We start from the raw sequence: 27,500 nt of genomic DNA, 5'->3' as shown, positions 1-27,500 counted from the left end.
CTGTTGAGTATTTGGTGTGTCTTTAAGTTGACGAAGCTGCAGGTTCCAACTCGATCATGTCAAAATCTGTATTATAAAAGGAGCCGTGTCTGTCTTTGTTTGTTTTTCGTCCTATAACTTGAACGGTTCAACATATTTCGATGAAACCAACGGCGGTGGGTTCAGGGAACTCACAGGAAGGTTTATGATAAAAAATAATGATCAGGAAGGTTTGTGTATGGGTACATGAGCAAAACTTGAAATGCCAACTTGCAGCGTTGTTTATCCTCGCACAGAAGGCAGGATCTCCCAGGAATCCTTTTTTTGTTCTTGCCCCATATATTAGCCATTACAACTATGCCGAGGAAACGGAAAGTCCAAATTGGAAGGAGTGCTTGAGATGAGGGAACAGAGAGCACGCGGAGATGAGGGGACCGAGGAGCACTGCTCTCAATGAGTTGAACAGCAACAGCAGCGTCAGGCCACTGATAGGGAAAGAGAAACTGCAGAGCACCACTCTCAACTACTTTACCAAGACCGGCAGTGTCACGCCTCTGCAAGAAAAGATGACATTGAGGAGCACCACTCTCAAAGACAGTGTCGTGCTGCCGGCCAGCACAGAAATGCACACATTAATCGTCAGCAATTATGCAAAGATTGGTATTCCCGTCAACGAAGCGACGGGTCTAATATGCTAGTTAATAATAAAAAGACATAAAATTAATCTTACAATGGAAACTAATGATTCCTTTCCCTCACAACATGTAGCTAATGTATTCAGTGGATGCTTAGAGTGTACCCGAGAGCATCTAAAATCCCAGTTTCAGGAGTACTTCAGTAAGTGGATCCCAAACCATATGCTTTGTGGTTTCATGCTTGTAATTTCTGGCAAAGTATGTACCCATCCATTCTCCTGATTTCTGGATCCCAATTACTTTCAAAAAATCCTGGATCCGTCCCTGTAACTGGGTTGGGAAGTGGATTAGTGATGGGAAGCAAAGAGTGGCTGTGAGTGGAACAATGTCTTGCTGGGAGGATGTAAGTAGTGGGTTACCTCATTGATTAGCACTAGGAACATTATGAGTCATAATTTATATCAACAGTTTGGATTGTGGGGTGAAGTTTCAGCTTTCTAAATTTGCAGATGACTCTAAGCTTGGAGGTAAGGTAGATGGCAGATAGGGGAGGTGGTGGGGGGGGGGTGTGGTGGTGATCAGATTCAGGAAAGTCAAGATACATTAATACAATCGGCAAAACATAGGCAGATGGAATTTAACCTGCACAAATGTAATGTGTTGGGGATGGATAAGAATAATAAAAATAGAGATTACATGATGCAAGGGGCAATCATGGAGCATGTCACACAGGAGAGGGATATAGGGGTGGTAATAGATACTGGGGGGGGGGGGGGAGGGAGGTGTAGGCAGACAGCACAGTGTCACATAGATATAGGTAAATATATAGGTACATCAAGATATTGGTACATCCGCCATCTGCTTGGTTTCCAGCAAACGTTACTGCTCTGCTTAAGAAATGGTCAAAAACAGATCCCTGCAACTACAGACCAATCGGCCTGCTCACAATCATCAGCAAGGTCATGGAATCCATCATCGTTTCTGACATCAAATTCTTCCTCTTCTCCAATGGCTTGATTTCCGATCATCAATTTGGATTTAGACCAGGTCACTCGACCCTGGAAATGCTACTTCTGCTTTCCCAACAATGGATGAAGATCCTAAATGCCAAACATGAGATCAGAGACATATTGCGAGCTTTCGATATGGTCTGGCATCCCGCACTGCTCACCAAACTCTCCTTATGGAATTGCAAGGCAATTTCCACTCATGGCTCGCAGACTTCCTCTCCTGTCGCAGTCAACACGTGGCTCTTCATGGAATTCTCTCATCTCCTCCTTCCGTCCAGGCTGGAGTTCCTCAAGGCAATGCTCTTGGCCCTGTGCTTTTTCTGTCTTTCGTCAATGATCTGTCCAATTCCCTGGAAAATCCTCTTGTCTCCTGCCTGGTTATATGTTTCTGTGTATTAGCTCTTATACAAGCTTCAACTTGGTATAAAAAAAAGCAAACAGGGTTTTAAGTTGTATTTGTGGGGGGATAAATTATATATCGAAAGAGTTTGTGTTAATACTGAACAAGAATTTAGTGAGGGCCTCATTGAGAATATTGCGTACAATTTTGGTGACCACATCTGAGGAAGGACACATAGAGACAGGAACTACCATTTAGATATATCTAAGCATTGAGGAACTGAGGATATCAGGGCTTGCAAAAGTATTAACCCCCACCCCTCTCCAAGGTTTTCACATTTTGATGCTACCTGAGCTTATTTCATGATGCTTTCAAATCAAACTTGAAATATGGACTCTTCACAAACTACTCCAAAGTGATAAAGCTAATAATGCAGATAAAATGTGAATAAGTTAGATCAACAGATAGAATCAGATGATTCCCAATTACATAACTAATCAAACCCTTCACCTAATTAACTCTAAATCACTTCAGGAGTAAATTATGTGTTTGAAAGGTTACAAAATAAGTGTAATTTTCAACTGTTTGTAATCAGTGGTTTAAATTTAAAATTAAACTCCCCCCCAACCCCCCCTCCCTCCCAGTATCTTAGGAATTTAAAGGTGAAACTCACTTGGTCAACGAACAAGGCAAACATGAAGACGAAGAAGCTTCCCAAAGAAGTCAGCCATAAAGTGGTGGAGAATCACCATTCAGGAGAGGTTTATAAGAAGATTTCAAAGTCACTCATTATCCCTTTGAGTGCGGTGAAATCCATAATTGAGAAGTGGACGACGTATCATACCACCCAGACTCTACCAAACTCTACCCAGATCAGGACGCCCATCTAAACTCAGCAGCCGGGAAAGCAGGGAACTAGTTTGGAATGTTACTTTAAATCCAACAATGACTTTGAAAGATCTGCAAGGCTCTATGTCCAAGACGGGGGTCCGTGTTCATCAATCAACAATATCCCGTTCCCCTCACAGAGCTGGCCTTGCCCATGTTTTGGGGCAGCTTTTCATCAGCAGGGACTGGAAAGCTTGTCAGGATAGAAGGGACAATGGATGGTGCAGAGTACAGGTGAATCCTTGATGAAAACCTATTTGAGTCAGCCATGGATCTGAAACTGGGCAGGAGATTCACATTTTAGCAGGACAATGATCCGAAGCACAAAGATCAAGCCACACTGGAGTGGCTGAATACGAATAAAATAAATGTTCTTGAGTTGCCCAGTCAAAGTCCTGACCTTGAACCAAATTGAATATTTATGGCGAGACTTGAAGATTGCAGTCCATCGACGATCCCCATCAAACTTGGCAGAACTCGAGCAATTTTCACGTGAAGAATGGACAAAGATTTCACCATCTCGCTGTGCAGAGCTGGTGGAGACCTACCCACAAAGACTCATCACAGTCATTGCTCTAAATGGTGCTTTCACCAGGTTCTCACCGAGGGGGCTGAATACTTGTACAACCAGTGAATTTTGATTTGTAGATGTTTTTACAGGTATTCCTGACATGTAACCTCCTTCAACTGGAACAGTGTTTAGTTTTAATCACTTTAGTTATGAATAAAAAAAAGTTCATTTGGAAAATTCTTTCTACATAATTCATAATTCATCTAAATGTCACATTGTTGGGAGGGGGGAATACTTTTACAGGCCACTGTAATCTGAGGAGCTGCCACAGAAAGGGGACAGCATCGAGCGACTCAAATGATTTCAGGGCTAGAAGACTAGCCGATGAGGAACGTTTGAAGGAGACAGGGCTTTATACATTAGAAAGGAGATGATTATTATTGGTTCTAATGGAGATGTTTAAGATGATCAAGGACAAGATAGGTGAAGTGGAGTTTTTCAGTCGAATGGACAGTGTTAGGACCAGGGGGGCCCAAACTTGAGGGTAAAGAAGATGAGACTTATGACAGCTTTAAGGTGGGGGTCTTTTGGTGGAGAGTGGTTAATGCATGGAATGATCTCCTTGGAAAGGCAGTGGCAGTGGAGCGGGTGGATTAGTTTAAATGGAAATTGGATAGGCAGCTATAAAATGACATTCGGTGATGATAGCAAAGAAATTCCAATGCTGTAATTTTGAAGTAAAATCCAAGAGGGTTCCAAATCCAAACTTCCAAACAAGGAACTTTGTCAAATGGTACCGAGGTGCATTGGAGATAGAGGGGTATTGGAATATTGGCAGGACATGTCGGTAGCTTGTGTGTGGACAGGTAATGGATACTGGGGTGAGTACAGCACAGGCATGATGGGCCGAATGACCTCCCCTTGCTCCAAAGTTGCTTGTGTAATTTTGTTTCAAATTACAGCATTGGCATTTCTTTTTGAAATGCACCAATTGCTTTACAGTATTACATGGATGCTGTTTTCAATGGTCTCTCTGTTTATTGTGACTCAGATGGGTGACAATGAGGACACAACACCGTCTTATGAAAAGGCTATTGCCAAGACCAAATTCACTTCTTTTCAGGTAAAGTGCATCCTCATTGAATCTAATTTCAGGTAATATTGTTCCTTTCTTCTATGAGACAATATGTACTATTTTGTTTGCTCAATTTGAGTTTAACAACTTTGTTTCCTTCATTCATTTTGTATGATTGATGGTGCACAAAGCTGCATGAACCCCCTATTTGTCGAAGGATAAGTATCCAGATAGTGCTTTAGAATTTTGAGGACAGTGACCCACATTTTCAAGCAACTTATTTACTTCTTCGATCACTCATCTCTGAGCTGTCTAGCTTGGGTTCAAATCCAGACCCAACTGTGCACCGTCATCCTGGTGTTTCACACAGGGTGATTCATCAATGCGTGTGCCATCCCTCAGATGGATGCTAAACTGGTCATCCCATCTGCCAGCATCATTTGGTGGATAATGAGGATCCCACGGTGTCCTTAGCGAAGAGAAGGCGAGCTATCGCCAGCACCCTGAACACATTTCAAATTTCTGCTCTCACCTACAGGGGCACTGCAAAAGCGGCACTGCTGCACCCCTGCAATAACTTTATATGCAAATTCGTAACCACAAGCTGCATATAAACGACGATGAGTTGGTGGACATAAAATATCCAGCAGTGTCTTTCGCGAAGTGTCGTTGAGTTATCACCAGCACCCTAAACAATTTACTACAAGTTCCTGCCAGAATGTACAGGGGCACTGCATCAGCGGCAACACCTGTGCCTCGACAGTGATGCAACAATTGCATTCTAGTTCAGTATGCATTTGTCAACAACTTATTCTATGTAAACACACTCTACAAAGTTAACCGAAGTTACGTTTCCCTCTTGGTGAATGATCTTTCTTCCTGAATGGTGAGATGTCAGATGTGGCTAAAACAGAAAATGCACTTGAAACAGAGGGATGGAGCAAGCGGAGTGCTTTTTGCATTTATTAAAGAGATTTTTCAACAAAGTCTTTGTGAGTCAAAAGGAACACACAAGTAAATCAGACACAGGTGGAGGCGATTCAGCCCATCATGACTGCGCCACATCAACGCCGCACCAATTTATCAACACCACATCAAAATGTGAAAATGCAAAATGTTGGGTTTTTTAATTAAGAGTGCGTGTGTGTGTGTGTGTGTGTGTGTGTGTGTGTGTGTGTGTGTGTGTGTGTGTGTGTGTGTGTGTGTGTGTGTGTGTGTGTGTGTGTGTGTGGTTGGTTGGTTGTAGTTTTTGTATTTTTTTTTCTTTCCCAGGGAGGGGGCAAGGGCGTAGACGATCATGGGTAAAAAAACACACAACACCAACCACATAACACTCATTGATTGATGAGACCCCCACCAACATTCTGTACACATGCACACAATCAGCCATCAATGCTCAAGCTTCTTTAAAGCTTCCTTAACCTGAACATCCCCACACCCCTCTCTCTCCATAACTTCCAGGTACCTATCTAATTCTAATTTAAACTTATCTGCTGTTTCTGCTGCCACTACCTTTCCAGGGAGGTCATTCCATGCATTAACTACTCTCTGAGTGAAAGTCCCCTCCTTACTACCATCTTAACTCTCCTCTTCTTTACTCTCAGGCTATGGCCCCCCTGTCTACTCTGCTGAATAATTCATCTTCACTTATTTTATCACTACCTCTCATTATCTTAAACATCTCTATCATGTCTCCTCATAACCGCCTCCTTTCGAGTATATAAAACTCTGTCTCCTTCAGCCACTCCTCATAGCTGAGTCGAGCTAGGCCCAGAATCAATCTAGTAGCCCTCCACTGAACCCTCTCTGTGGCATCTACGTCCTTCCTGAGTTGTGGTGACCAAAACTGCACACAATATTCTAGATGTGGCCCTCACTAAATTCCTATACGATGTTAACACCACGTCTTTTGATTTATAAATGATCCCCCTCCAAATTCAACCTAAAACCCTATTTGCTTTACCTGCTTACCTCCTATATCTATGACCACCCTCAGATCCTTCTCCGGTGTGACACGCTCCAAAATTACCCCTTACATCCTTTAATCTCTTTTCATTGTTCTTTCCCATCACCAACACCTTACACTTGCTCAGGTTAAATTCCATCTGCCAATCTTTTGCCCAATCTATGCAAGTATCAATACTTTCCTGAATCTGATCACCACCCCCTCTGCTAGCCACCTTACCTCCAAGCTTTGTGTCATCTGCAAATTTGGAAAGCTTACTCTTCACCCCATTATCCAAATCGGTGATGTAAATAATGAATAGTGATGGTCCGAGTACTGATCCCTGAGGTACCCCACTACTTACATCCTCCCAGCAAGACATCCTCCCACTCACAGCCACTCTTTGCTTCCCATCACTAAGCCAGTTTGTAATCCAATTATCTACCTGACCAGCCACTCCACAAGCCCTCTTTGGCTAACAACCTCCAATGTGGTACCTTATCAAATACCTTATTAAAGTCTAGATATACTATGTCCACTGCCTTTCTCTCATCCACCCAATCAGACACTGCTACATAGAACTCTAAAAGATTTGTTTGACAGGAATCACCTTTGGTAAACCCATGCTGACGACCTTTAATTAGTTTGTATTTGTTTAAATGGTTCCTCATCTGGTCCTTAATTTATGTCTCCAACACCTTCCCCACAAATTAAGTCAAACTGACAGGTCTATAGTTTCCTAATTCTTCTCTGGAACCTTTCTTAAATAATGCTGTTACATTTATTATTCGCCAATCCTCCAGTACCTGTCCTGACTCCAGGGAACTGTTTAAAATATCCATTAACATCTCACTTACCTGCTCACCCACCTCCATCAATACCCTCAGGTGCATATTATCTGGACCCGGAGCCTTATCAACTCTTAGATTACCTAGCTGTTCCTTTACTTCCTCCAATCCAACCTGGATCTGGAAATCCCTTCCTCATCTCCTTGATAGATAATCTCAGCTATTGGCAATTCTCCTGACTGTTCTTGTGTAAAAGTTGAAGGAAAATACCTGTTTAATAAGCCTGCCATCTCACTTTCATCACGAACCACTCTCCCGGTGCTATTCCTCAATGGGTCCACATTGGTCCTAACCTGTTCTTTTTCTCTGATATACTTAAAGAAAGCCTTGCTATTATGTTTAATATCCTTAACCATGTCCTTCTCATACTCTCTTTTGGCTTGCCGAGTTATTTTCTTCACTTGCCTCTGTTTACTCCGATATTGATATAAATCTAACTCCAGTCCTGTTGTTTTAAACCTAATAAATGCCTTCTGCTTCTCCTTAATAGCGTTCCTTCTCTCACTGCTCAAGCACCCTGGTCTCTTTCTACTTCTACCCTTGTCGGGCCCTCAGGACTTATGTATTTATGGATTCCCATTTGTTGTTGGTTCGAAGGCACATATCGGTGGGGGTTAAGGGGGTGTTATTGTTGATTATTAATTGTGCATTGCTTCCTGTGTTTCCCGCCCTTTGTTCATTCTGAAAGTTAAATATACCTGGTCTCGGGGTGAATTTGTGTTGGCGTGGTCACTCATTTGGTGATTGGGAAAACCTGTTGAGGGTCGACTTTCCTGCGGCTATTAAAAGCTGCACACCCACACAGTCGCATGTTTCCGGCTCACTTGGCCTAATTAGGACAAGACGTGTGGTGCTAATTAGCGTAGCCCTCAGCGAGCTCGGAGACCCCAACCAGGACGGTAATGCGACGAGTGGACATGTGATCCGATTGAGGGTCTTCAAACTGTTTGCCCGTTTAGGTCATATTGAGGCAACTCACCAGACTCGTACCAGGTAACTCGAACGAACCGCACGATGACAACAATATTATCCATATTACATTTTATCTAACTTACGGCATACTTACAGTACCATGTTACATTATTGCTTATTTGTTTTAATCAATATTCAGCTGTTTTGACATTATATTCATGAAAATGAAGATGGCTGGAACAACAATTGATTTAATGTTGAGCTGAATAATTACCGATCTTTTTTGTTCATATTGATTTATGAAAACCAGATAACCTTGGTTCAGATCCCAACCCAGATATAAGCAATAATCCTGGGGTTTCACATGCAAGGTGAGCCATCAATGTATGTACCATCCTTCAGATGGACTTTAAGCTGGGTATACCATGTGCGAGCATTAGTTGGTGAACGTAAAAGATCCCACTGTGTCCTTTTGCGACGAGTAGGCAAGTTATCACTGGAACCATGAAAAAGTTACAAGTTATTGCCTAAAATAGTGGATAGCATGTGGTGTGGTCTTCTTCGTACGCTCCTTGACATCAGGTTACACTCTGTGCTATCTGAGAATGTCTGTGCTCTCTGGGCAGCAGCTTCTGCACTATAAACAGATTGATGAGGGAGTTCGCTTGTTTCATGTCGACGACTTCACATAATACAAAGGGCAATTAACACCTCCAGGCCCTCTCTCTATTAATATCACTACAGTGTCTGTCTATCCTGTTTCCTGTCTCACCACCACACTCATAAGCCTAGTGTTGGCTTAACAGTTACGGTGGCTGTCTTAAGATCTTAGGGTCTTGCGTTTGAGCCCTTGTCGTGCTATTGACATAACATCAGCTGGGTTGACTCAGTCTGTTATCCTTCCGAGGTCAGCAAAATGAGTACCAGTTTAATGGTACCAGGGACACTGCATCAGCGGCACAGCTGTACTTCCAGAAAAAAAATGATGCAACCAGCAGCCACAGGCTGCATGTGAAACAACCACCACACTCGTCACTTAATGAAATGGAAGACCAAGAAGGAACCTGAAGATGTAAAGAGCAAAGATGGAGTCATCCATTTGTAAATGAACAGGGACACAAACTTAATATGAATATGTGGGAAAAATACACGCCCAGACCAGGAATCGAACCCAGGTCTTCTGGTGAACTGTACCAGGCTCTGGTACCGTTGTTGTTGTTGTCTAGTTGTTGTCATTAGTCTCTTTTTATTCTGTTCATCAAAATAGATCCTTGGTGGTGGTGGTGGTGGTGTTGTTGGTGTTGTTCTATGGCCATCCCATCCTATCAAATGCCAGTCCGTTCCATGACCTGTCTGGTGAATTTGTTTGTTGGGTCAATCTTATGTTCATCCAGTACAGAGGATTTGCAAAAAAAAAAAAATTCTCAGGGCACAGGTTCAAACTAGAGGTTGAAGGAGTTGGTTTATCATCCCGTTCAATTGTGAGGTGCTTTATGATGCACAGCCTCCTGCTGGCACTGACACCAGGGGTGTGTTCCGTTAGCAAGTGTCTTTCTTGATTCAAAGCGCTCAAGCTATCATTCCAACAGAATGCAGTGCTCGGCACCGCTCAACATGGTGGTCTCCATGTAAGCAATGCTATTGTGGAACCCCAATGAATGCTGCCCGGGATGCCATTTTTAGGTTTACTTGATCCTCTTGTGACAACGTCCCCCAAACAAATTTATTGCATTATCAGCGGCTGCAGACTATGAGGAAGAGGGAAATAAAGATAATAGATAGGGAGTCAGAAGGAGGAGCCCCTGTCAAGCTTATCTGTGGCCCCTATCACTGAATTTTGGGGAGGTGTTTTGCATGTTTGCAAATATTCAATAATTAGGATGAAAAGTAGAGTTAAAATTGAAGTATGAAATGCACGTTTCAATAATACTATGAATAATACATAACAGCGCAATGCCTCTGAACATTTCATTGGTTGTCGTATCATTTTAAAGAACACATGATGACTTGTTATTATTTGATAATATAAAACAAAGACCGCGTAATCAGAGAGAAGCTAAAACAACTGGAACAGCACTCGTGGAGAGCAATGTCTCGCCTCACCCATTCGTTCTGAACAAAAATACCATCATTAACTGAACAGTGAACACGCTACTATTATTGCCCACTGCTATTATGGCCCATATACCCGTATCATCCACGCACCCTGTTATGTCACAGTTTCTTGGCATGGGTTATGAATGTCAAAAATGTAATTCTTCACCTGCATCAGGTCGTAGATCAGATATATGAAGTTTCAGATTTTCCCGATAAGAACTTTAATTCAATCAATTATGGCTGGAATACCACTTCACCGATGATATCAACGTTATCATCCAACGTACCCCATGGGGAGTTGATAACATATGCGAAGTTTCAATTGTTGTTTTTTTTGTTTGTTAAGTTTTGGAGAAAATTATGTCCAATTTTTCTTCCTTTAATCCAATATGACTTACATACCATGTGACCTCTGATGTCAATGTTAGCAATAAAATATTCTCCATGGCGAGTCCCTCCTATTTTTTTTATAGTTTTGCATCGATCGAACAAGCGGTTGCAGAGAAAACCATTTTTAAAGTGAAAATATACAGACACGGAGACAGAGACAAGGGCGTTGCAATAGCCTTGCATCCCCTTCGTGGTGAGATTAATAAAGCACCACACTTCTCCCAGAGCTGACATCAGACCTTGAAGAGGTGTTTGTGATGTTACACGTGCTGTGGTTCAATCACAGCTGGGAAAGGTTTTCCAATCGATGATTCCTCCAATTAAGTTGTTACACGTGCCTGTTTTCTCATCACTTTAACCGGCAGACAAATCTATTTCCACAACATGATTACAGTGACGGGTCAACTGCAAAATGGAATTGAATAGTCTGTTCTTGAAGAATGCCGCGTGTACAAACAAACCCCACGTTGTTTGAGCATTAATCTTAGGAATCAGATTTTAAAAAATATTTGTAGTCCCCAATTATATGCTGGGTGGAGCCACCAATCAAAGGACAGACAGACACCGTTGTATTATTTGGGATGTCAATCATCTCTTCCTGTAAGGGAAACTCCATCCTCTCCCAAACACCACGTCTCCAGAAAAAGGTGTCGAGTTGGGTTTGGAATGGAGGTTGAAATACAAATTCTGCTGTTTCTTTGGTTGTGTTTTTGGTCTTGTTTATTTGAAGTATTCATGTAGCTTCTGTTTTGCTGACAGCATCAGATAGACGACATTGTCCTTATAAAGCTCATGCTCCTTTTTCCCTCAAATTTCAAATAAACTGCAATGCTCTTTGGTTCAACACACCTGAAGAAGACAATTGGAGGCAGCACCTTTGCGGGCAGATTGCTGAAACGTGTATATAACCCAATATAAATGCTTGGAGACCTATGTTTTACATATATGTATGTATGTATGTGTGTGTGTGTATATATATATATATATATATATATATATATATATATATATATATATATATATATATATATATATATATATATATATATATATATATACACACATATATCTTCTTCTTTCGGCTGCTCCCGTTAGGGGTCGCCACAGCTGATCATCCGTATGATCCGCATAGTGATTTGGCACATGTTTTACGCCGGATGCCCTTCCTGACAAAACCCTGGTCGCCTCTTACGACACAGGGATATGGTACACCTATTTTAACCGGGGTATACACCGGCCCAGTACACTGGTACTCATTTCGCCGACCTCGGAAGGATGACAGGCTGAGTCAACCCCCTGGTGTATTAATTCAGTGGCCCAACGGGGCTTGAACTCAGGACCTTTTGGATCGTGCGTGCGTGCGTGCGTGCATGCGTTCGTTCGTTCGTTCGTCATAACATGTTCTTTCTGCTAGCTCCCCTACCCCCTCTCTGTCTCTCTCCCTCTCTCTCCCTCTCTCGACCTCTGTCCCTCTCTCCACCTCTCTCCACCTCTCTCCACCTCTCTCCACCTCTCTCCACCTCTCTCCACCTCTCTCCACCTCTCTCCACCTCTCTCCACCTCTCTCCACCTCTCTCCACCTCTCTCCACCTCTCTCCACCTCTCTCCACCTCTCTCCACCTCTCTCCACCTCTCTCCCCCTCTCCCCTCTCTCCCCTCTCTTCCCCTCCCTCCCATCCTTGCTCTACCCCCTCATAATACAGTGCAGTACCCTCCCCTCCTCATGCATCCTCTATCTCTCTCTCTCTCTCTCTCTCTCTCTCTCTCTCTCTCTCTCTCTCTCGCTCCCACTCCCACTCCCACTCCCTCTCCCTCTCCCTCTCCCTCTCCCTCTCCCTCTCCCTCTCCCTCTCCCTCTCCCTCTCCCTCTCCCTCTCCCTCTCCCTCTCCCTCTCCGTCTCCCTCTCCCTCTCCGTCTCCGTCTCCGTCTCCGTCTCCGTCTCCCTCTCCCTCTCCCTCTCTACGGTGTTTGTCTTCCAGACAGCTTCGCTCCAGAAGCATCCGTGCAGTATTTATGTCTGGACGGGAGTTTGTCTTTGGATTTGTCCGGGTGTTGTGTGTCTCCGGGCCGTGTTTATAGTATGATTGGTAGAAAATGGATTTCAGACATCATTTTATTTCCATATTCACTGGTATTTTATGCAGAATAATTTTGATGAAACAGTATGAATCGTAATTTGCGCTCCACCGCATGTCTGCCTTCCCTTCCTCTCACCTCACACTGTCTTCCCTTCCCCCACTCCTCCTTGCTCCCCCTCTCTCCTCTCTCCTTCCCTCTTCACCTCTTCACTCCCTCTTTTTCTCACTCCCTCTTCCTCCCTCTTTTTCTCCCTCCCCTCTTTTATATTACCATTAGCGAAGCGACTGGTGGTGGTGGTGTGTGTGTGTGTGTGTGTGTGTGTGTGTGTGTGTGTGTGTGTGTGTGTGTGTGTGTGTGTGTGTGTGTGTGTGTGTGTGTGTGTGTGTGTGTGTGTGTGTGTGTGTGTGTAAACATATATATTGTTACGAATTTGGAATTCGATTGCACACAACATACAGGTTCCTTAAGTCAGCTATGTCGATAAGTGCTTGTTCCCTAGATAGCTCACCTTCCATTGTTTAAATGTTTAGAAATCGATAAGATGCACTGCGGATCCAATTTAATAGTAAGGGAGCGAGCAATGGAGACGTCCCTCCCCCTCTTCTACGAAGAGGAAGAAGAGCCCTTCCGCCCCATGATTCATGACATCAACAACTCCCCCCCACCCTTGGTTGAGCGGGGGATGGATCACGAGGGCATGAGTCACGCCGGGCGCGGGGAAGGGTGCGGAGAAGGATAAAGAGGAGATCCCTTCTTTGTTCATGTTGGGAGTGGGGGAGTGGTCGTTCAGCAGGCCATCGGTCCTGTTTGGCTTGGGTTAGGGTTGAGGCTTTCGGAAACTTTTTGCTTCTGCTGAGTAGTTGTTCAGCAGGCCGTCGGGTCCTGCTTGGCTCGGGAGAGCTTTTTGTTTCGAGCTGCTTTGTCTGGAAGAAAGTTGAGCCGGTTGCTCGGCTCGAGCTGCGAATGTTGGCTTCTTCTTCTTCTTGGTTCGTGGAGCTCTTTGTTCTCCGTTTGGTTCCCGGCTTGGTGCGACTCATCGACCTCTTCTTGGAGGTGGTTCCTCGGGGAAGCGATGCATCGACGGGAAGGATCGGCGCCTCATCTCACCATCGCGGGAGGATTCGCGGGAGCTCGGGAAGGATCGCGGCTCATGGCGATTGGATCGAGCTCGCTCTCGCTGGAGCCGGGTCCGAACAACTTGAAGACCACACGAGGCGGAGAGGTTCGAGATAGGTCCTGGGTTTCAGCTCACCTGTCCTCCGAGCTGGAGCTCATTATTAAAGGCCTCAGCCACCATTTATTGGGTGTGTGTGTGTGTGTGTGTGTGTGTGTGTGTGTGTGTGTGTGTGTGTGTGTGTGTGTGTGTGTGTGTGTGCGCGCGCGCGCGCGAACGTCTGTCCGTGGGCCCGTCTAATAAGTAGGAAATTGTTAAGTGCTTTGTGTGATGTAAATCTTTGCATTGCATTTCGTATAGTCTGAATAGTTCTGCTCTTACGTGCTTCCCTAGTTCTCCATTATTATTAATAAATACCCCAATTGTTAAATGTTTTCAGCTCGTCGCATCGATTACTTTCATTGACTGAGCATTTCGTGTGTTGGGAGTTAGAAAGCCGTTGGTTTGCCGTAAAAGGGGGACATTTGGACCGATGGTTCTCGGCGATTAAGCCGCTCGGAATCGCGCACGGGACAGGCTCGCCTCAGCGGTTTGTTCCATACGAGTTCCGTTGAGAGTGGAATACCCCGGTAGTTGGATCACATGGGTATTTAGGTCCATTGAAGATTGGCAATCGACCCTACCCCACGTGGTCTGCCCATTGGCGTATTTCGGTTCTTGTACAAGGACCCGTCGACTCGGACTTATCCGGGCGGCAATCTATATTCCGGGCGATCGGTCGGGCCGACTCAACTTGCGGCTCCGTCAGAGCGGTCGGTTGGTGGCCGACCACCGGCACCGTAACAATATACATATATATATATATATATATATATATATATATATATATATATATATATATATATATATATATATATATATATATATATGACCCTCTCGGACTAACGCCGGGAACTAGTCACGGGTGGGCCTTTCGGCCTCACCACGATCGTGCCAATCGGCCCCCCGCGTGGAATAGGGTTGTTCGCCAAATTCGACCTACCTAAGTACCCACACGGAGGGTAGACCGGGCGATCGCACCTCGCCGCAGGTCGACTCCAGACACGGGCCACTGAAGCGACCCGTTCCGTACTATCGGGATAACCGAGCGGTGTTATATCGTCGACCTCGACGGTTCCGATTAATTATCGGGTGTATTAAGCCCACTACCAACCCTTTACGCGAAGTAAGATGGAGATTCAATTAAAGAAAAGACGAAGTGAAACGGGAAAAACAGTTCAACACGAGGCACATTTATTCCGCGGCACACGGAAAGCACACATATACAATTACAACAATTATGCACCAAAAGCAATTGCAACAAAAGAAACACAACAATTCAGATTTACTACCGACTACGTGAGCACACGGCAACACTTACACAGTTTTACTTTACAGACGGCGCCGACAACACATATACTCAAAAGCAAAGGAAAAGGGCCACCCTCAACGACAAGGGGACAGACGGGGCCTGTGGGCGCGAGACCGGGTGGAGCCTACCCGTCTTGTGATGAGCCGCAAATGTGGCGGCGGTGCCCCGACTCCGCGCTCCTCCGCGGGTTTCGTTGGCACTGCTTGGAATGAGTTGGGAACGGGGCCCCCTTTTCGCACTATCTCAGCGCGGGGGGGAAAAGGGGGGGAATTGTTGATGCTCTGGGGAAAGAGGATAGCTGGCTTGCTTGGGTCCCGCGACGAGCGACTCCACTGTGACCTCGACCGCGCTCCCGGCTTCCTCTCTCTGCAGCTCCCCGACAGACTCCGAACCCCGACAGACTGACTCTCCTCCAGACCCGTCTTGACTGCTGCTGCCACACTTCTCCAACTCGCCTTGACTCTTCTCCAACTCCCTTGACCGAAAAACTCTCCCGCTGCCACACTTCGCCCCGCGCTCGGCGCTTTATAGTACGGCAGGAGAACCCATATGCAAATTTCTGGATCAGAACGAGCTCGGGGGTGGAGCCACACTCGCCCATTGGACGGAGAAAAAGGGGCGTGAATCTCCCCTGATCCTCGAATTTGCATATATCAATTCTACTCCGACACGCCTGGAGGCGGGGCCAAATCGCCCCGCGCTTCCTGATTGGACGGATCAGAAGTGGGCGTGTATCATTCCTGATCCGACTTCTCGGAAAGGCTGCTTTTTGCACCCGCGGCTCGGCGCGCGCCCCGCACGAGGCCAGGACAGCCTGACGCTCGGCGTTCACAAGTGTTGCGGGAATGGCCGCAGAAGGAGATGCGAAGGTGGTGGAGGGTTTAAAGTGGTGGTCCATGGCCACGGTGACGCTTGGAATGGTGGTGATGCGATGTTTGCGGGAGCGAGTTGTGAAGGTCAAGGTCAAGGTCGTGGCTGTTGGCGTTGTTGTTGTTGTTGTGAAGCGGCATTGCGGTTGGTGGTTGTTGTGTGATGGCGGTTGAGACGTGGTTGGTTCAAAATAAAGATGGAACAGAAAAACGGCTATCTTAAAGGGTCGCAGCCCGAATGAATCACATTTACTCCGCCTAAACAACGGGTTTGGGGCTAACTACACATGTACTTACAGAGATATCTCACCTACGGGACCTGAATGGTGGTTTGCGAATTTCCTCAACCACAACAATATATCATTTGATATGAAATTGTCACAGTCACAGTTTCAGTTTTTGGTTTTGGATTTTGCAGATGCTTGGAACTTAAGATAGTTGGAAAATCCCCCCTCGATATAACTTATAACGATAGGCCATAATGCTTGCGCTTCCTTTTTCATTCACCGTTGCAGCCGAGCATGAAAATATTTTCATTCCATAAACAAAACCTCTGCCGAGAGTTATTTTCTCGACCTCGACATCCTATACTTTAATATGGCAGTATGCACAATAACAGAGGTACATAACAAGAAGTGCCTAATGGAAAACTGCCTATATTGGAGCTCTATTGACACATAAGTGGTATGACGATTCCCTTGTATGATACGTCATTAGAAAGGGAATAGTCTCGACTTTTCAGAACACTAATCAGATCACCAGGGTTCCTGGCGACCCTAAAAAATCTTCTAGGTCCAGCTGACTTGTAGCTAAAAATAGCCATATGTAATGATATCCAGAATTCCAAGAACTCTTGCGACATGTACAAAAAACTAATAGAAACTATTGAAAAAATATAAAATATATAGAATAAATAAAACAATAGAAACTAACTAACTCCACCATTCATGTACTCACTAAGAGATAACACATATGATGATTGGGTATAAACCAACCTACATATGGTTGGTTATACCCCACCATTCATAAAGTGCAATACGTGGTTTTCCGGTCCGTCCACTCTCTTGGGACATTTCACTTCCGGTTGTAGAAAAAAAACCGAAAAAATGGGTTTAGCTCTCGGAGATTATGATATTCCTGTAGATTATTCTTCACTGATTCTAATGCAACTTTCAGAATCGAAATTGGTCAAGTATTACGTGAGATATTGAAGTTTTAAATTTGAATTTTATTTGAAGAAAATTGTTATAGCTTGCTCTAACAATTTTTCAAACCTCAATATCTCTATAAATACTTGACCAATTTTCATTCTGAAAGTTGCATTATAATCAGTGAAGAATAATCTACAGGATTATCATAATCTCCGAGAGCTAAGCCTATTTTTCGTTTTTTTTTCTACAACCGGAAGTGAAATGCCCCCAGAGAATGGACGGACCGGAAAACCACGTATTGCACTTACTGGTGATTCTGATGTGTTAATCTGGGTATGAAATAAACAATACATATTTATTAATTATGTCATTAGTAGTATTATCCGAGTGTATCTCTGTGAACTATTTCAATCTAAACGGTAAGTTTGGACTGTTTTGCGGTTACCTGAACTGAACATTGAGTACTTGTGGTGTTATAGAGATGACCGTCACCCCCACACGGGGTAATTTTTGGATTTACAGTGACGTCCCAAAGCAGTTCCTGCTTTCTTGGCTGCTGCATCCTGACCTGAACCAAAATCGAATCGTCGTCTTGTCAATTACCCAACTCATCCACCAAGTTTTGTCATAACTTGTTCACAACTTTTTGAGATATTATGTTGTAATATCCGTGTGTGTATGTATGCATATACATTTGTATGTATATATATATATATATATATATATATATATATATATATATATATATATATATATATATATATACATATACATACAGGGTGAGTCAAAAGTAGCGCCCAATTTCTGTTTTTTCGGCTGTCAGATTCTTTCTCGGAAGTCATGTTGTTAATAATTGTCTTGCAGATTATTAATTTTCGTAATTTATTTATTTTTGATTTTGTTTTGCAGGTTATTGCTGCGAGTTTTGAAAGTTACTGAATTTGCATCAAATTGAACCATGAATTACCATGAATCAACGCATTGTGGCAGTGAAACATTACTACAAATGTGATGAACAACCAATGATGGCGGCACGCCATTTGGCACAGGAATTCGATATTAACCCACCTCAGGCAAGAAACATACAATTGATTGTCGAGAAATTTGAAGCAACAGGGTCGGTAACCACTGCAAAGAAGTCTGGTCGTCCGAAAACGGCAACGAATGTAGCTCAGGCTGAAGAAGCCATCAGAAGACTGGAACAAAGTCCGCAAAAGTCAACTCGCCGTTTATCTGCAGAGTTGGAAGTGAGCCAATCAAGTGTTATCCGTATCCTTCACCAGAATAAATGGAAACCTTACATTCCATGCTGACTGCATGCCCTTCATGATGGAGATGACGACCGCTGTCTTCAATTTTGTGGAGTTCTTAGCTAAACTTCATGAAGAGGACACAATGCAAGACAACATCTGGTGGTCAGATGAGGCATGTTTTAAGCTTAATGGCACAATTAACAGACACAATTGTGTATACTGGGCTGCGAATAACCCAAGAATGACAGTTGAGAAGGAGGTAAATTAACCTGGAGTGACAGTTTGGGCAGCCATATCTCCATTCGGGATAATTGGACCCTTTTTATTTGAGGGATCTGTCACTGCAGAAATTTACCTGGATATGCTGCAAACCTTCTTTTGGCCCAGGATACAAGATCAGGACTGTTATTTCCAGCATGATGGAGCTCTACCTCATTATGGACGTTATGTTCATCAGTGGCTTGATGAAAACGTTCCCAGAAAGTGGATCGGACGCCACAGTCCGATCGAGTGGCCGGCATTTTCCCCAGACCTTACACCTCCAGATTTCTTTCTTTGGGGGCTCATGAAAGACCATGTTTATCGTGAAAAGCCTCGTACCATTCAGGAATTGAAGGCTCAAATCACTGCAAAGTTTGAGGAAATTGATATCGAACTCTGCAGACGTGTGTGCCGCTCTGTGCCTGCTCGGCTGCAATTGTGCATCGATCACGAGGGAGGGCACTTTGAAAATTGCAAGTAAAACAGCTTGGTACAGTTCCGTAATAATCTTTTCTTGAATAAATGGTTAGATAAACATGTCATTCATTTATTTCTACCTTCTTGTACACTGTAATACAAATGGCAAACAATCAACTGACAGAAATCGGGCACTACTTCTGACTCACCCTGTATGTATATGTATATATATATATATATATATATATATATATATATATATATATATATATATATATATATATATATATATATATATATATATATATATATATATACACCTGTGTCATAAGAGGCGACCAGGGTTGCGTCAGGAAGGCCATCCGGCGTAAAACATGTGCCAAATCACTATGCGGATCATACGGATGATCCGCTGTGGCGACCCCTAACGGGAGCAGCCGAAAGAAGAAGAAGAAGAAGATATATATATATATATATATATATATATATATATATATATATATATATATATATATATATATATATATATATATATATATATATATATATATATATATATATATATATATTGTTACGGCTGTGGAAATTCGCAAACCCCCATTCAGGTCCCGTAGGTGAGGTATCTCTTAAGTACATGTGTAGTTCGCCCCAAACCCGTTGTTTAGAGGGAATTAATGTGATTCATTCAGGCTGCGACGCTTTGAGTCAGTCGTTTTTCTTTTTCTATCTTTTATTTCAAACAAAAACCAACAAGGACGCTCAGTGGGCTTTTCCCGCCTGTTTTTCGTGCCATTCTTCTCCGCGCTTGGTGTGAGGGAGAAGCGGAGTGGGGGCAGCTGGCGCCTGATTGGTGGATGCGCGGTGTGACGCGGCCAGGGAGGAGGAACGCCCCTCTTCGAGACCTTTCTCGAAGCGCCTCGAAGGGGGGTGGAGCAAAGAACGGGGCGGAGCCCCGCGATATAAAAAGGGATGGCTCTGCGAAGGGGTTGTTGTTGTTCCTGCCGGCCTGTTGATCCCTGCGGAGCCCTTGATCCTGATGAGCCTTGGACCTTTTGGACAAACGACAGTGTGAAGAGAGAGAGAGAGAGAGAGAGAGAGAGAGAGAGAGAGAGAGAGAGAGAGAGAGAGAGAGAGAGAGAGAGAGAGAGAGAGAGAGAGAGAGAGAGAGAGAGAGAGAGAGAGAGAGAGAGAGAGAGAGAGAGAGAGAGAGAGAGAGCGCTCCTGTTCAAGGGTTCGCCGTAGTCGGTGTGGTCCCGAGACCCCGCTGGTGGGACGGAGCGTCCGCCATTTCCTCTCTCTCTCGACCCTGAGTGTCGACGATTTCTTCCCCCCCCCCCCGTCCGCACCGAGAGAGCGCTGAAAACCCCGTTGATTCCCCAAAACCCCGGTCCGTGGCGTCGAACGGCGACACGTGCCGGCGCGAAGCACGAGCTCGCCGACAACGCCGGAGGAGCGGGAGCTGAGGGCACGGAGAAGGACTCTGTGCGTGCACAGGGAAGTGACCACTTCTATTTCTTTTCGGGGTTTTTTGTATGGAACTTGTGGCGCTGTGTCTTGTGAAGTAAAACTGTATAAGTGTTGCCGTGTGTTCGCGTAGTCTGTTGTTGCTCTGCGTCGTCGTTGCTTTTATTGTTTTCTTCTTGCATATGCTTTATGTGCATTTCTGATTCTGTTTGGCTGTATATGTGTGCTTTGTGCCTGTGTCTGTGTGAATAAAGTGCTTGTGTGAACTTGTTCCCCATTTTGCTGCATCCTTCCCTTTGTTGAATCTCCATCTTGCTTCACGTAACGGGTTCGTCGTGGGCTTAATACGCCCGATGAGTAATCGGAACCGTCGAAGCCGACAATAACACCGCTCGGTTATCCTGATAGTACGGAACAGACCGCTTAAGCGGCCCGTGTCCAGAGTCGACCTGCGGCGAGGTGCGATCGCCCGGTTTACCATCCGCGTGGGTACTGAGGAAGGTCGAGTTTGGCGAACAACCCTATCCCACGCGGGTGGCCGATTGGCACGGTCGTGGTGAGGCCGAAAGGCCCACCCGTGACTAGCTCCCGGTGTTAGTCCGAGAGGGTCACGACAGAATTGTCCGTCCGGTGGGCGACGTGCCACGATTCGAGTCACGTGGCCAATCGCACGCCGGCGGGCGCGAATTCGCAACTATATGTAAAAATATATATAGTGTTACGTTTGAGTTGGGGGTATGCATTCAAAGGGTAATTAGGATGTTTAATTAGGTATGCCATGCTGTTCGAGTTTACCAGGATCTCGATGTAATAAGTAGTAATTCAGTGGTGATAAGTTGTCTAGTAAATGTTCATTTCTTCAAGGGGGAAATGATAAATGTCACGTAATTAGATAGGGACACGGGATAGGGTAAGTGTGTCTGCGTAAACCCCTTTTGGTATTCTCTGAAGACTGGCCGTGACGTCACAGGACAGAGCAGCGGATGGCTCCGCCCCGTGATCACGATTGGCAGAAGGCGACGGCAGTGGGCCAATAAACGGCTCGATTGGAGGTGACGAGGGCAGAAGGATAAAAAGGTTCTGTTCGGGGTCGAAAAGGAAGAAGAAGAAGATTACAACCAGAACGCTCGTGTTTTTTGGTGTGGAACCTGTGCCGGCAGAGAGCGTCCTGGTTGCTGTGCTGAGTGGATCGTGCTCTTGATCGTGCCTGGGAGCCTTGCCGAACCTCGTGCCTCGCCTCGGTTGGCTCTGGGGTCCTGCTGACTCGGAGTACGGGGTCGGGCAGCGGGCGGACCCGCCTCCCTCTCCTGCTCGCGGCTTGGCACGGGAGCTGGTTCCCTGGCAGCTGTGGGCGGACTAGGGCCAGGACCAGGAGGTCGACAGCACCGCGGTTTCTCCTGCCCCCCCCCCCCTGGCGAGAGCAAGGCCGGCTCGTCCGGCGTCGAACCAGGGACAGTTGCGTCCACACCACGGTCCAGCTTGACCACCAGAGATAGCTACGTTGTGTGTGTGTGTGTGTGTGTGTGTGTGTGTGTGTGTGTGTGTGTGTGTGTGTGTGTGTGTGTGTGTGTGTGTGTGTGTGTGTGTGTGTGTGTGTGTCTGCTTGGCGCCTTAGAGGGATTGAGAACTGTATATTAATTGGAATTGTCTGTGTTTTTCCCCACGCCCGATCCCACACCATCCCGTCGAATCGCCCCGGATCCCTCTTCTTGCCGAGTCTTGTTATTTCTGGTCAGTGGTAAAAAAAGAATAAACATCATCAACTCAGTGAAAAGTGACTCGTGCCACCTTCCTCGCCCCGTTTGCGGTAGGGCGATTAGAACCGCCGTCTTTGGGTTATATAAAAATAAATCGCCTCCATCGTTTCGGCTCATTCTACGTTGGCGGGACTGTTCAAGTCCCGTGGACGTCACATTGGTGTCAGGGTGTTGGATGTTCGAACCCCTCTAAATTATATTTGGTATCGGGAGAATATACCAAGATTAAAATCTCGCCACGAATTGGAATATAAAATTATTACAGAAAAGTGCGCGAGCGCGGGAAAATTTTGGCGGGATTTTTCAAATTTAAATTAATTGGCGGCAAACGGGACTTCTGCACCATGGCAGATGTGCAGATGTTTGAGGAGGAAGGCCACGTGTCTGGCAGCGAGTCGGGGGAAGAGGGGAGAGACGGGGGTAGGGTTGGAACCTCCCCCATTCCGAGCGTGGACCGTGCTTCATTGCCCGTAACGGGGCCGGCAGTGCCGGAAACCGGTGCGATGACGATCCAGACACTGTTGGAACGTTTAATAGGGGACATGATGGTACAAATGGCAAATCAATTCGTGACACAGAGGGCAGAAATGACAGCACAAATGGAAAATCAATTCGTGACACAGAGGGCAGAAATGACGGCACAGAGGGCAGAAATGACGGCACAAATGGAAAATCAATTCGTGACACAGAGGGCAGAAATGACGGCACAGAGGGCAGAGATGGCGGATCGATTGGGGGTAATGGGGGTACAGTTGGGTGCACGGATTGATTTAATGAGGGATGAATTAGGGGAAAAGATGGAGAAAATGAAAACTGAGATGCAGGAGTGTGTGGATGTTAAATTGGGAGAAATACAAAGTAAATTCGAGGATAGATTGGAGGAAACAAAGGTAGAAATTACATTGGAGGGGGAAAATATACGGAAAAAATTGGTAGATAAAATTGATGCAACGAACATTCGGGTTGATAAAGTGGATGAAAGCCTGGAACGTCATCGTGCCTGTGTGGATGCTCGTATGCAGCTGCAAGTTGAAGAGTGGGGAGAGCTGAGGAAGCAAGGGATGAATTTGGCGGAGGAGGTAAAAGGATTGGAGGCTCGTTTGGACGAACAAGATAAAATTATGAGCCAAGATGAAGTCTTGGATAAGGGCCTGGTAGAGCCGTCTTTTGTAAGTAGAGTGTCCGGGTTGGTTGAGGAGCAGCTACAAACTCGCGACGGAGCCTTGGAGGAGGTTGTGCGGGCCCAGAAGATCCTGCGGGAAGAGGTGAATCGGTCCATTCAACGTTTGGAACAGGAGGCAAAATTGACCCATGAGACCCTCACCACAAAACATCTTTGGCCACAGTGTGGTGTAGTCATGCCCGCGGGGAGGGGCATGATGATGATGCATGATGGGCGTGATGGTTGGAGGAGTGGCCGTGGGGTTCGGCGAGGGATATGAGGTGTGCACGCCGTCTGAGGCGTGGTAGTAATACTGGAGTCGGCCGGCTCGTGAGTGTACCGCGTACGGAATAAAGGAGAGCCGCGGGCACAGTACGCCCTGGCTCGCACTCGTGCAACACAGCCCGGCTCGACTGTTCCTCCGCTTCGTGTCTGCCTGCTAAGCATCTCCCAACCCAGTACAGTACAGTGGCGACGAGGATCGGCGGATCGACGTGTGTAAGGGCGGCAAATGACCCGTGCGGTTCCAGGCTACGGAGCCAAAGGTCTCGCCGGCGCGAACATGGCAAAGGGTCGGTGCATGGCAAACGTACGCGTGCCCGCCTTCGTCGGAATCTACTTCGGCCACGTCGAGTGGGCAACGTTCGTTCATTTGGTTCATTTTCTTGTTCGTTTTGTCGAGGATACGCGTTTCGGCTCGAACGCGGCGTTGGACGTCGCGCAAGCTCTGGAGAATATCCGAGGTCTCGATGGTCGGGACACAGCAGATGGTCTAGGGGTCATCGCGATAGGCCAGGCACGCACGGCCATGCGCACGGTCTGCGGCGCGGGTCGTGGGCGAGCGTGGCAATGCAGTCACTCGGACGGCGGTCTGGGCTCTCGAGGTCGTCTGCGGTGTGTGGGCCGAGGGTCATCGCCCATTGTTACGGTCATAGATGGCGGTGTGCGAGGCGATCCTTCCGTCCTGCGTCGAACCCTGCTTGCGATTGATCCGGAAATGACAAGATCAGTGGCAGGGGGGAAGTGAGCGAGGCACGGATCGGGTGTCGAGTTGAGTCCACTCGTGCTGGCCGCGCATCGCATTCGGCTGTGCCGTGCAAATTCACGGCAGAGGAGCATCCAGCACGGTTCAGAGATCATTTTATTTCTGGTCTGCGAGCAGCCATTGACATTGTCTGCGAGCAGCCATTGACCGACATCACATTCGACTCGGCGATCGCGACTGTTTCATCTATCGAGCAGACACCGGTGACCGCGCAAGTCCGCGCGATGGCTCAAGTGCCGCAGGGTGCTCGCACGCCTAGCGGTGCGGGACGAGAGCGCGCACCGCAGCACGGTCGCACCGGGAGCGAAGGGGCACCGCAGCACGAGCGCACCGGGAGCGAAGGGGCACCGCAGCACGAGCGCACCGGGAGCGATGGGGCACCGCAGCAGGACCCCAGTGACCTGGAGATCAGCCTGCAGCCGGGGCATGATGATGCCGGCGAGCCGGAGCAGGAGCCGGGCTCGGCGAGCCGGACCCTTTTGGGTCGGAACGGGTTCCGGTTCGTGCCTCCAGATGTGCCAGTGCTCTCTTCGAGACCTTCGTCGAATACCGAGGGCGAGGCGCTGGCGGCGGGGGCCGCGTCGATGCAGCGGGAGCCACCGTTCGTTGCTGCCTGCGGCGATGAGGTGCGCTCCAGGAGCGGCGAGAGCCATATCAGCTTTCGCGATGAGTTCCCGCGCTTCGTTCGCGATGAGTTCCCGCGCTGTGGCAAGGTTCGTGAGGCAATGCGCATCGGTGTGGTTCAGGCAGCTTCAACAGGTGGCGGTGGGCCCGTGGCGTTAAAGGGAGTCGCGAGTCGCAGCATCAAGTCGACAACCAAGAAGCGGACTCGTGATGTGGGTTGTGGGTTGTTGTTCATGGCATATGTGTTTTTCCTTGCTCTAGTGATGCAGTTTAACGTTGTTGAAATAAATGCCAGCAGTTCTCATGTAAAAGTGTATGTGGCGGAGATCAGTCAATGGGAGTTGGATTATGGTCAATGTGATGTGGGGGCGAATAAAGAAGGTTTGTTAGCCTCCAGTTGCTCCAGGCCGCAGGTAATTGCTTTGTCATGTGCTGGGATTTTATCAAAAAAGCGCGCTGTACGGAAAAATGAATTTACGATGCTTCGAATGTTATTCCTATTGATTTATAACGAGCTTATGGTTGAAGTGGGGTTTAAATGGAATTACTACTGTCTAACTGCCGTGTGGGTCTCGGAGATCGACTCGGGGCCGGGACTCGTGCGCTGGTCGGCGTTACCCCCACCTCTGCTTTCAGCGAGGTCAGACGTGCCTGGCGCCTGGGGCGTGGCTCTCTGGGTGCGCTCAAGGCCGTTTTGGCCATGCGGTGGAATCTTAACTGATTATGGTGCATGAAGGTTGGGGAGTATTTGTTGCTTCCGGCAAAGGGTGCTGTTCAGCGCCCCACCAAGGTCGGTTGGGTCTGGCGGTGGCGCCGCGGGTTCCAGACAGCGGGGTCCGGCCTCGAAAGGTTTATCTGTTTCAGGTCTGCCTGGGGGCGGGTTTGCTGAGTCGTGCTGCTGTGCTTCTCCAGTAGCTCGCTTCCACGCATTATATGATGTGATGTGCTATTATACTTTGTTATTTTCATTTTATTTCCATGATTATTATACGAAATCCTTCGTGTTCTGCATGCTTCTTATAATACTGATCATTTAATAATCATACTTTTAGGAGGGAGGAGTGTGGTGTAGTCATGCCCGCGGGGAGGGGCATGATGATGATGCATGATGGGCGTGATGGTTGGAGGAGTGGCCGTGGGGTTCGGCGAGGGATATGAGGTGTGCACGCCGTCTGAGGCGTGGTAGTAATACTGGAGTCGGCCGGCTCGTGAGTGTACCGCGTACGGAATAAAGGAGAGCCGCGGGCACAGTACGCCCTGGCTCGCACTCGTGCAACACAGCCCGGCTCGACTGTTCCTCCGCTTCGTGTCTGCCTGCTAAGCATCTCCCAACCCAGTACAGTACAACAGTGGGCTCCGAAATTGGATACGCAGCCACAAGGGTGTTTGATCCCTGGGCTGGATTCGGACAAGGGAGAAACTGAGAAGCTGGCCACCGTAAAAGTGATCCCCCTGGTAAATTTCGATGGGTCAGGGAGCGTTGAAGCTTTTCTGACGCAATTTGAGTGCATTTCCCGACTAAACGGGTGGAATGAGCAGGAACGTACAGGGAATTTGGTGGCAACGTTGCGGGGACCAGCCGCAGACGTGTTAAACGTGATCGCGGAGGGGATGTTGACCAGCTCCCACATTTGCGAGGCGTTGAGCCGTCGGTTTGGGTTCGCGGCAAACTGTGATCTGGTGCGGGCTCAGCTCCAGCACCACAGATTAAAGCCGGGTGAGACAGTGCAGGAGCTGGCACAGGACATTTACCAATCAGTCAGGATCGTGTATCGGGACCTTACAGTGGAGGCGTGGGACAGATTGGCACTTGAGAAATTTTTAGCTGCTCTTCCGGACCCTGAGGTCCGAGCACTAGTGGAGCTACAGGATCCACCCCCCGTTCACCGAGCGGCTGAGTGCGCAGCCAGGCTGGCCTCGTGGAGGCGGCCGGGTCGGGTGCCCGAGAGGCCATCAGTGACGGTCCGAGAGGCGGAGATCCAGGATCAAGGAGAGGGGCTGGGAGAAATTGGCATTACCCAAATGTTTCAGGAAATTTGCCAGAAACTGTCAAGTTTGATAAGGGGTAATTCGGTAGTTGGTGTGCCAAAGCGGCGGGGTCCAGCCCAGCCGATAGAGCAATTTGATTATGGCCGAGGGGGTCCGGAACCGGAAGAGACATTTCACCGATACTCACGGGGGCCTTTTATGGGGAGTTGTTTCCGGTGCGGGCGAAGAGGACACATGCAACGATATTGCCGGTACCCGGCGATGGAGGGACCC

General features: G+C 46.9%; 1 protein-coding gene across 1 annotated transcript in view; it reads left to right on the top strand.

Moving 5' to 3' along the window:
- Positions 1-27,500, top strand: part of LOC147033787 (uncharacterized) — a 174,615-nt gene that overhangs the window by 83,784 nt on the left and 63,331 nt on the right. The window contains exon 5 of the mRNA XM_085882746.1: positions 4,415-4,486. Within this exon, the coding sequence (XP_085738872.1) occupies positions 4,415-4,486 (72 nt within the window). The remainder of the gene's footprint in view (positions 1-4,414; positions 4,487-27,500) is intronic.

Source organism: Eptatretus burgeri, chromosome 1 (assembly GCF_056783735.1).
Source record: "Eptatretus burgeri isolate ZD-2024b chromosome 1, Ebu_testis_v1, whole genome shotgun sequence".
Taxonomy (NCBI): Eukaryota; Metazoa; Chordata; class Myxini; order Myxiniformes; family Myxinidae; genus Eptatretus; species Eptatretus burgeri.
Note: the sequence above shows the minus strand (reverse complement) of the source record. Positions and strands in the feature narration are given on the sequence as shown.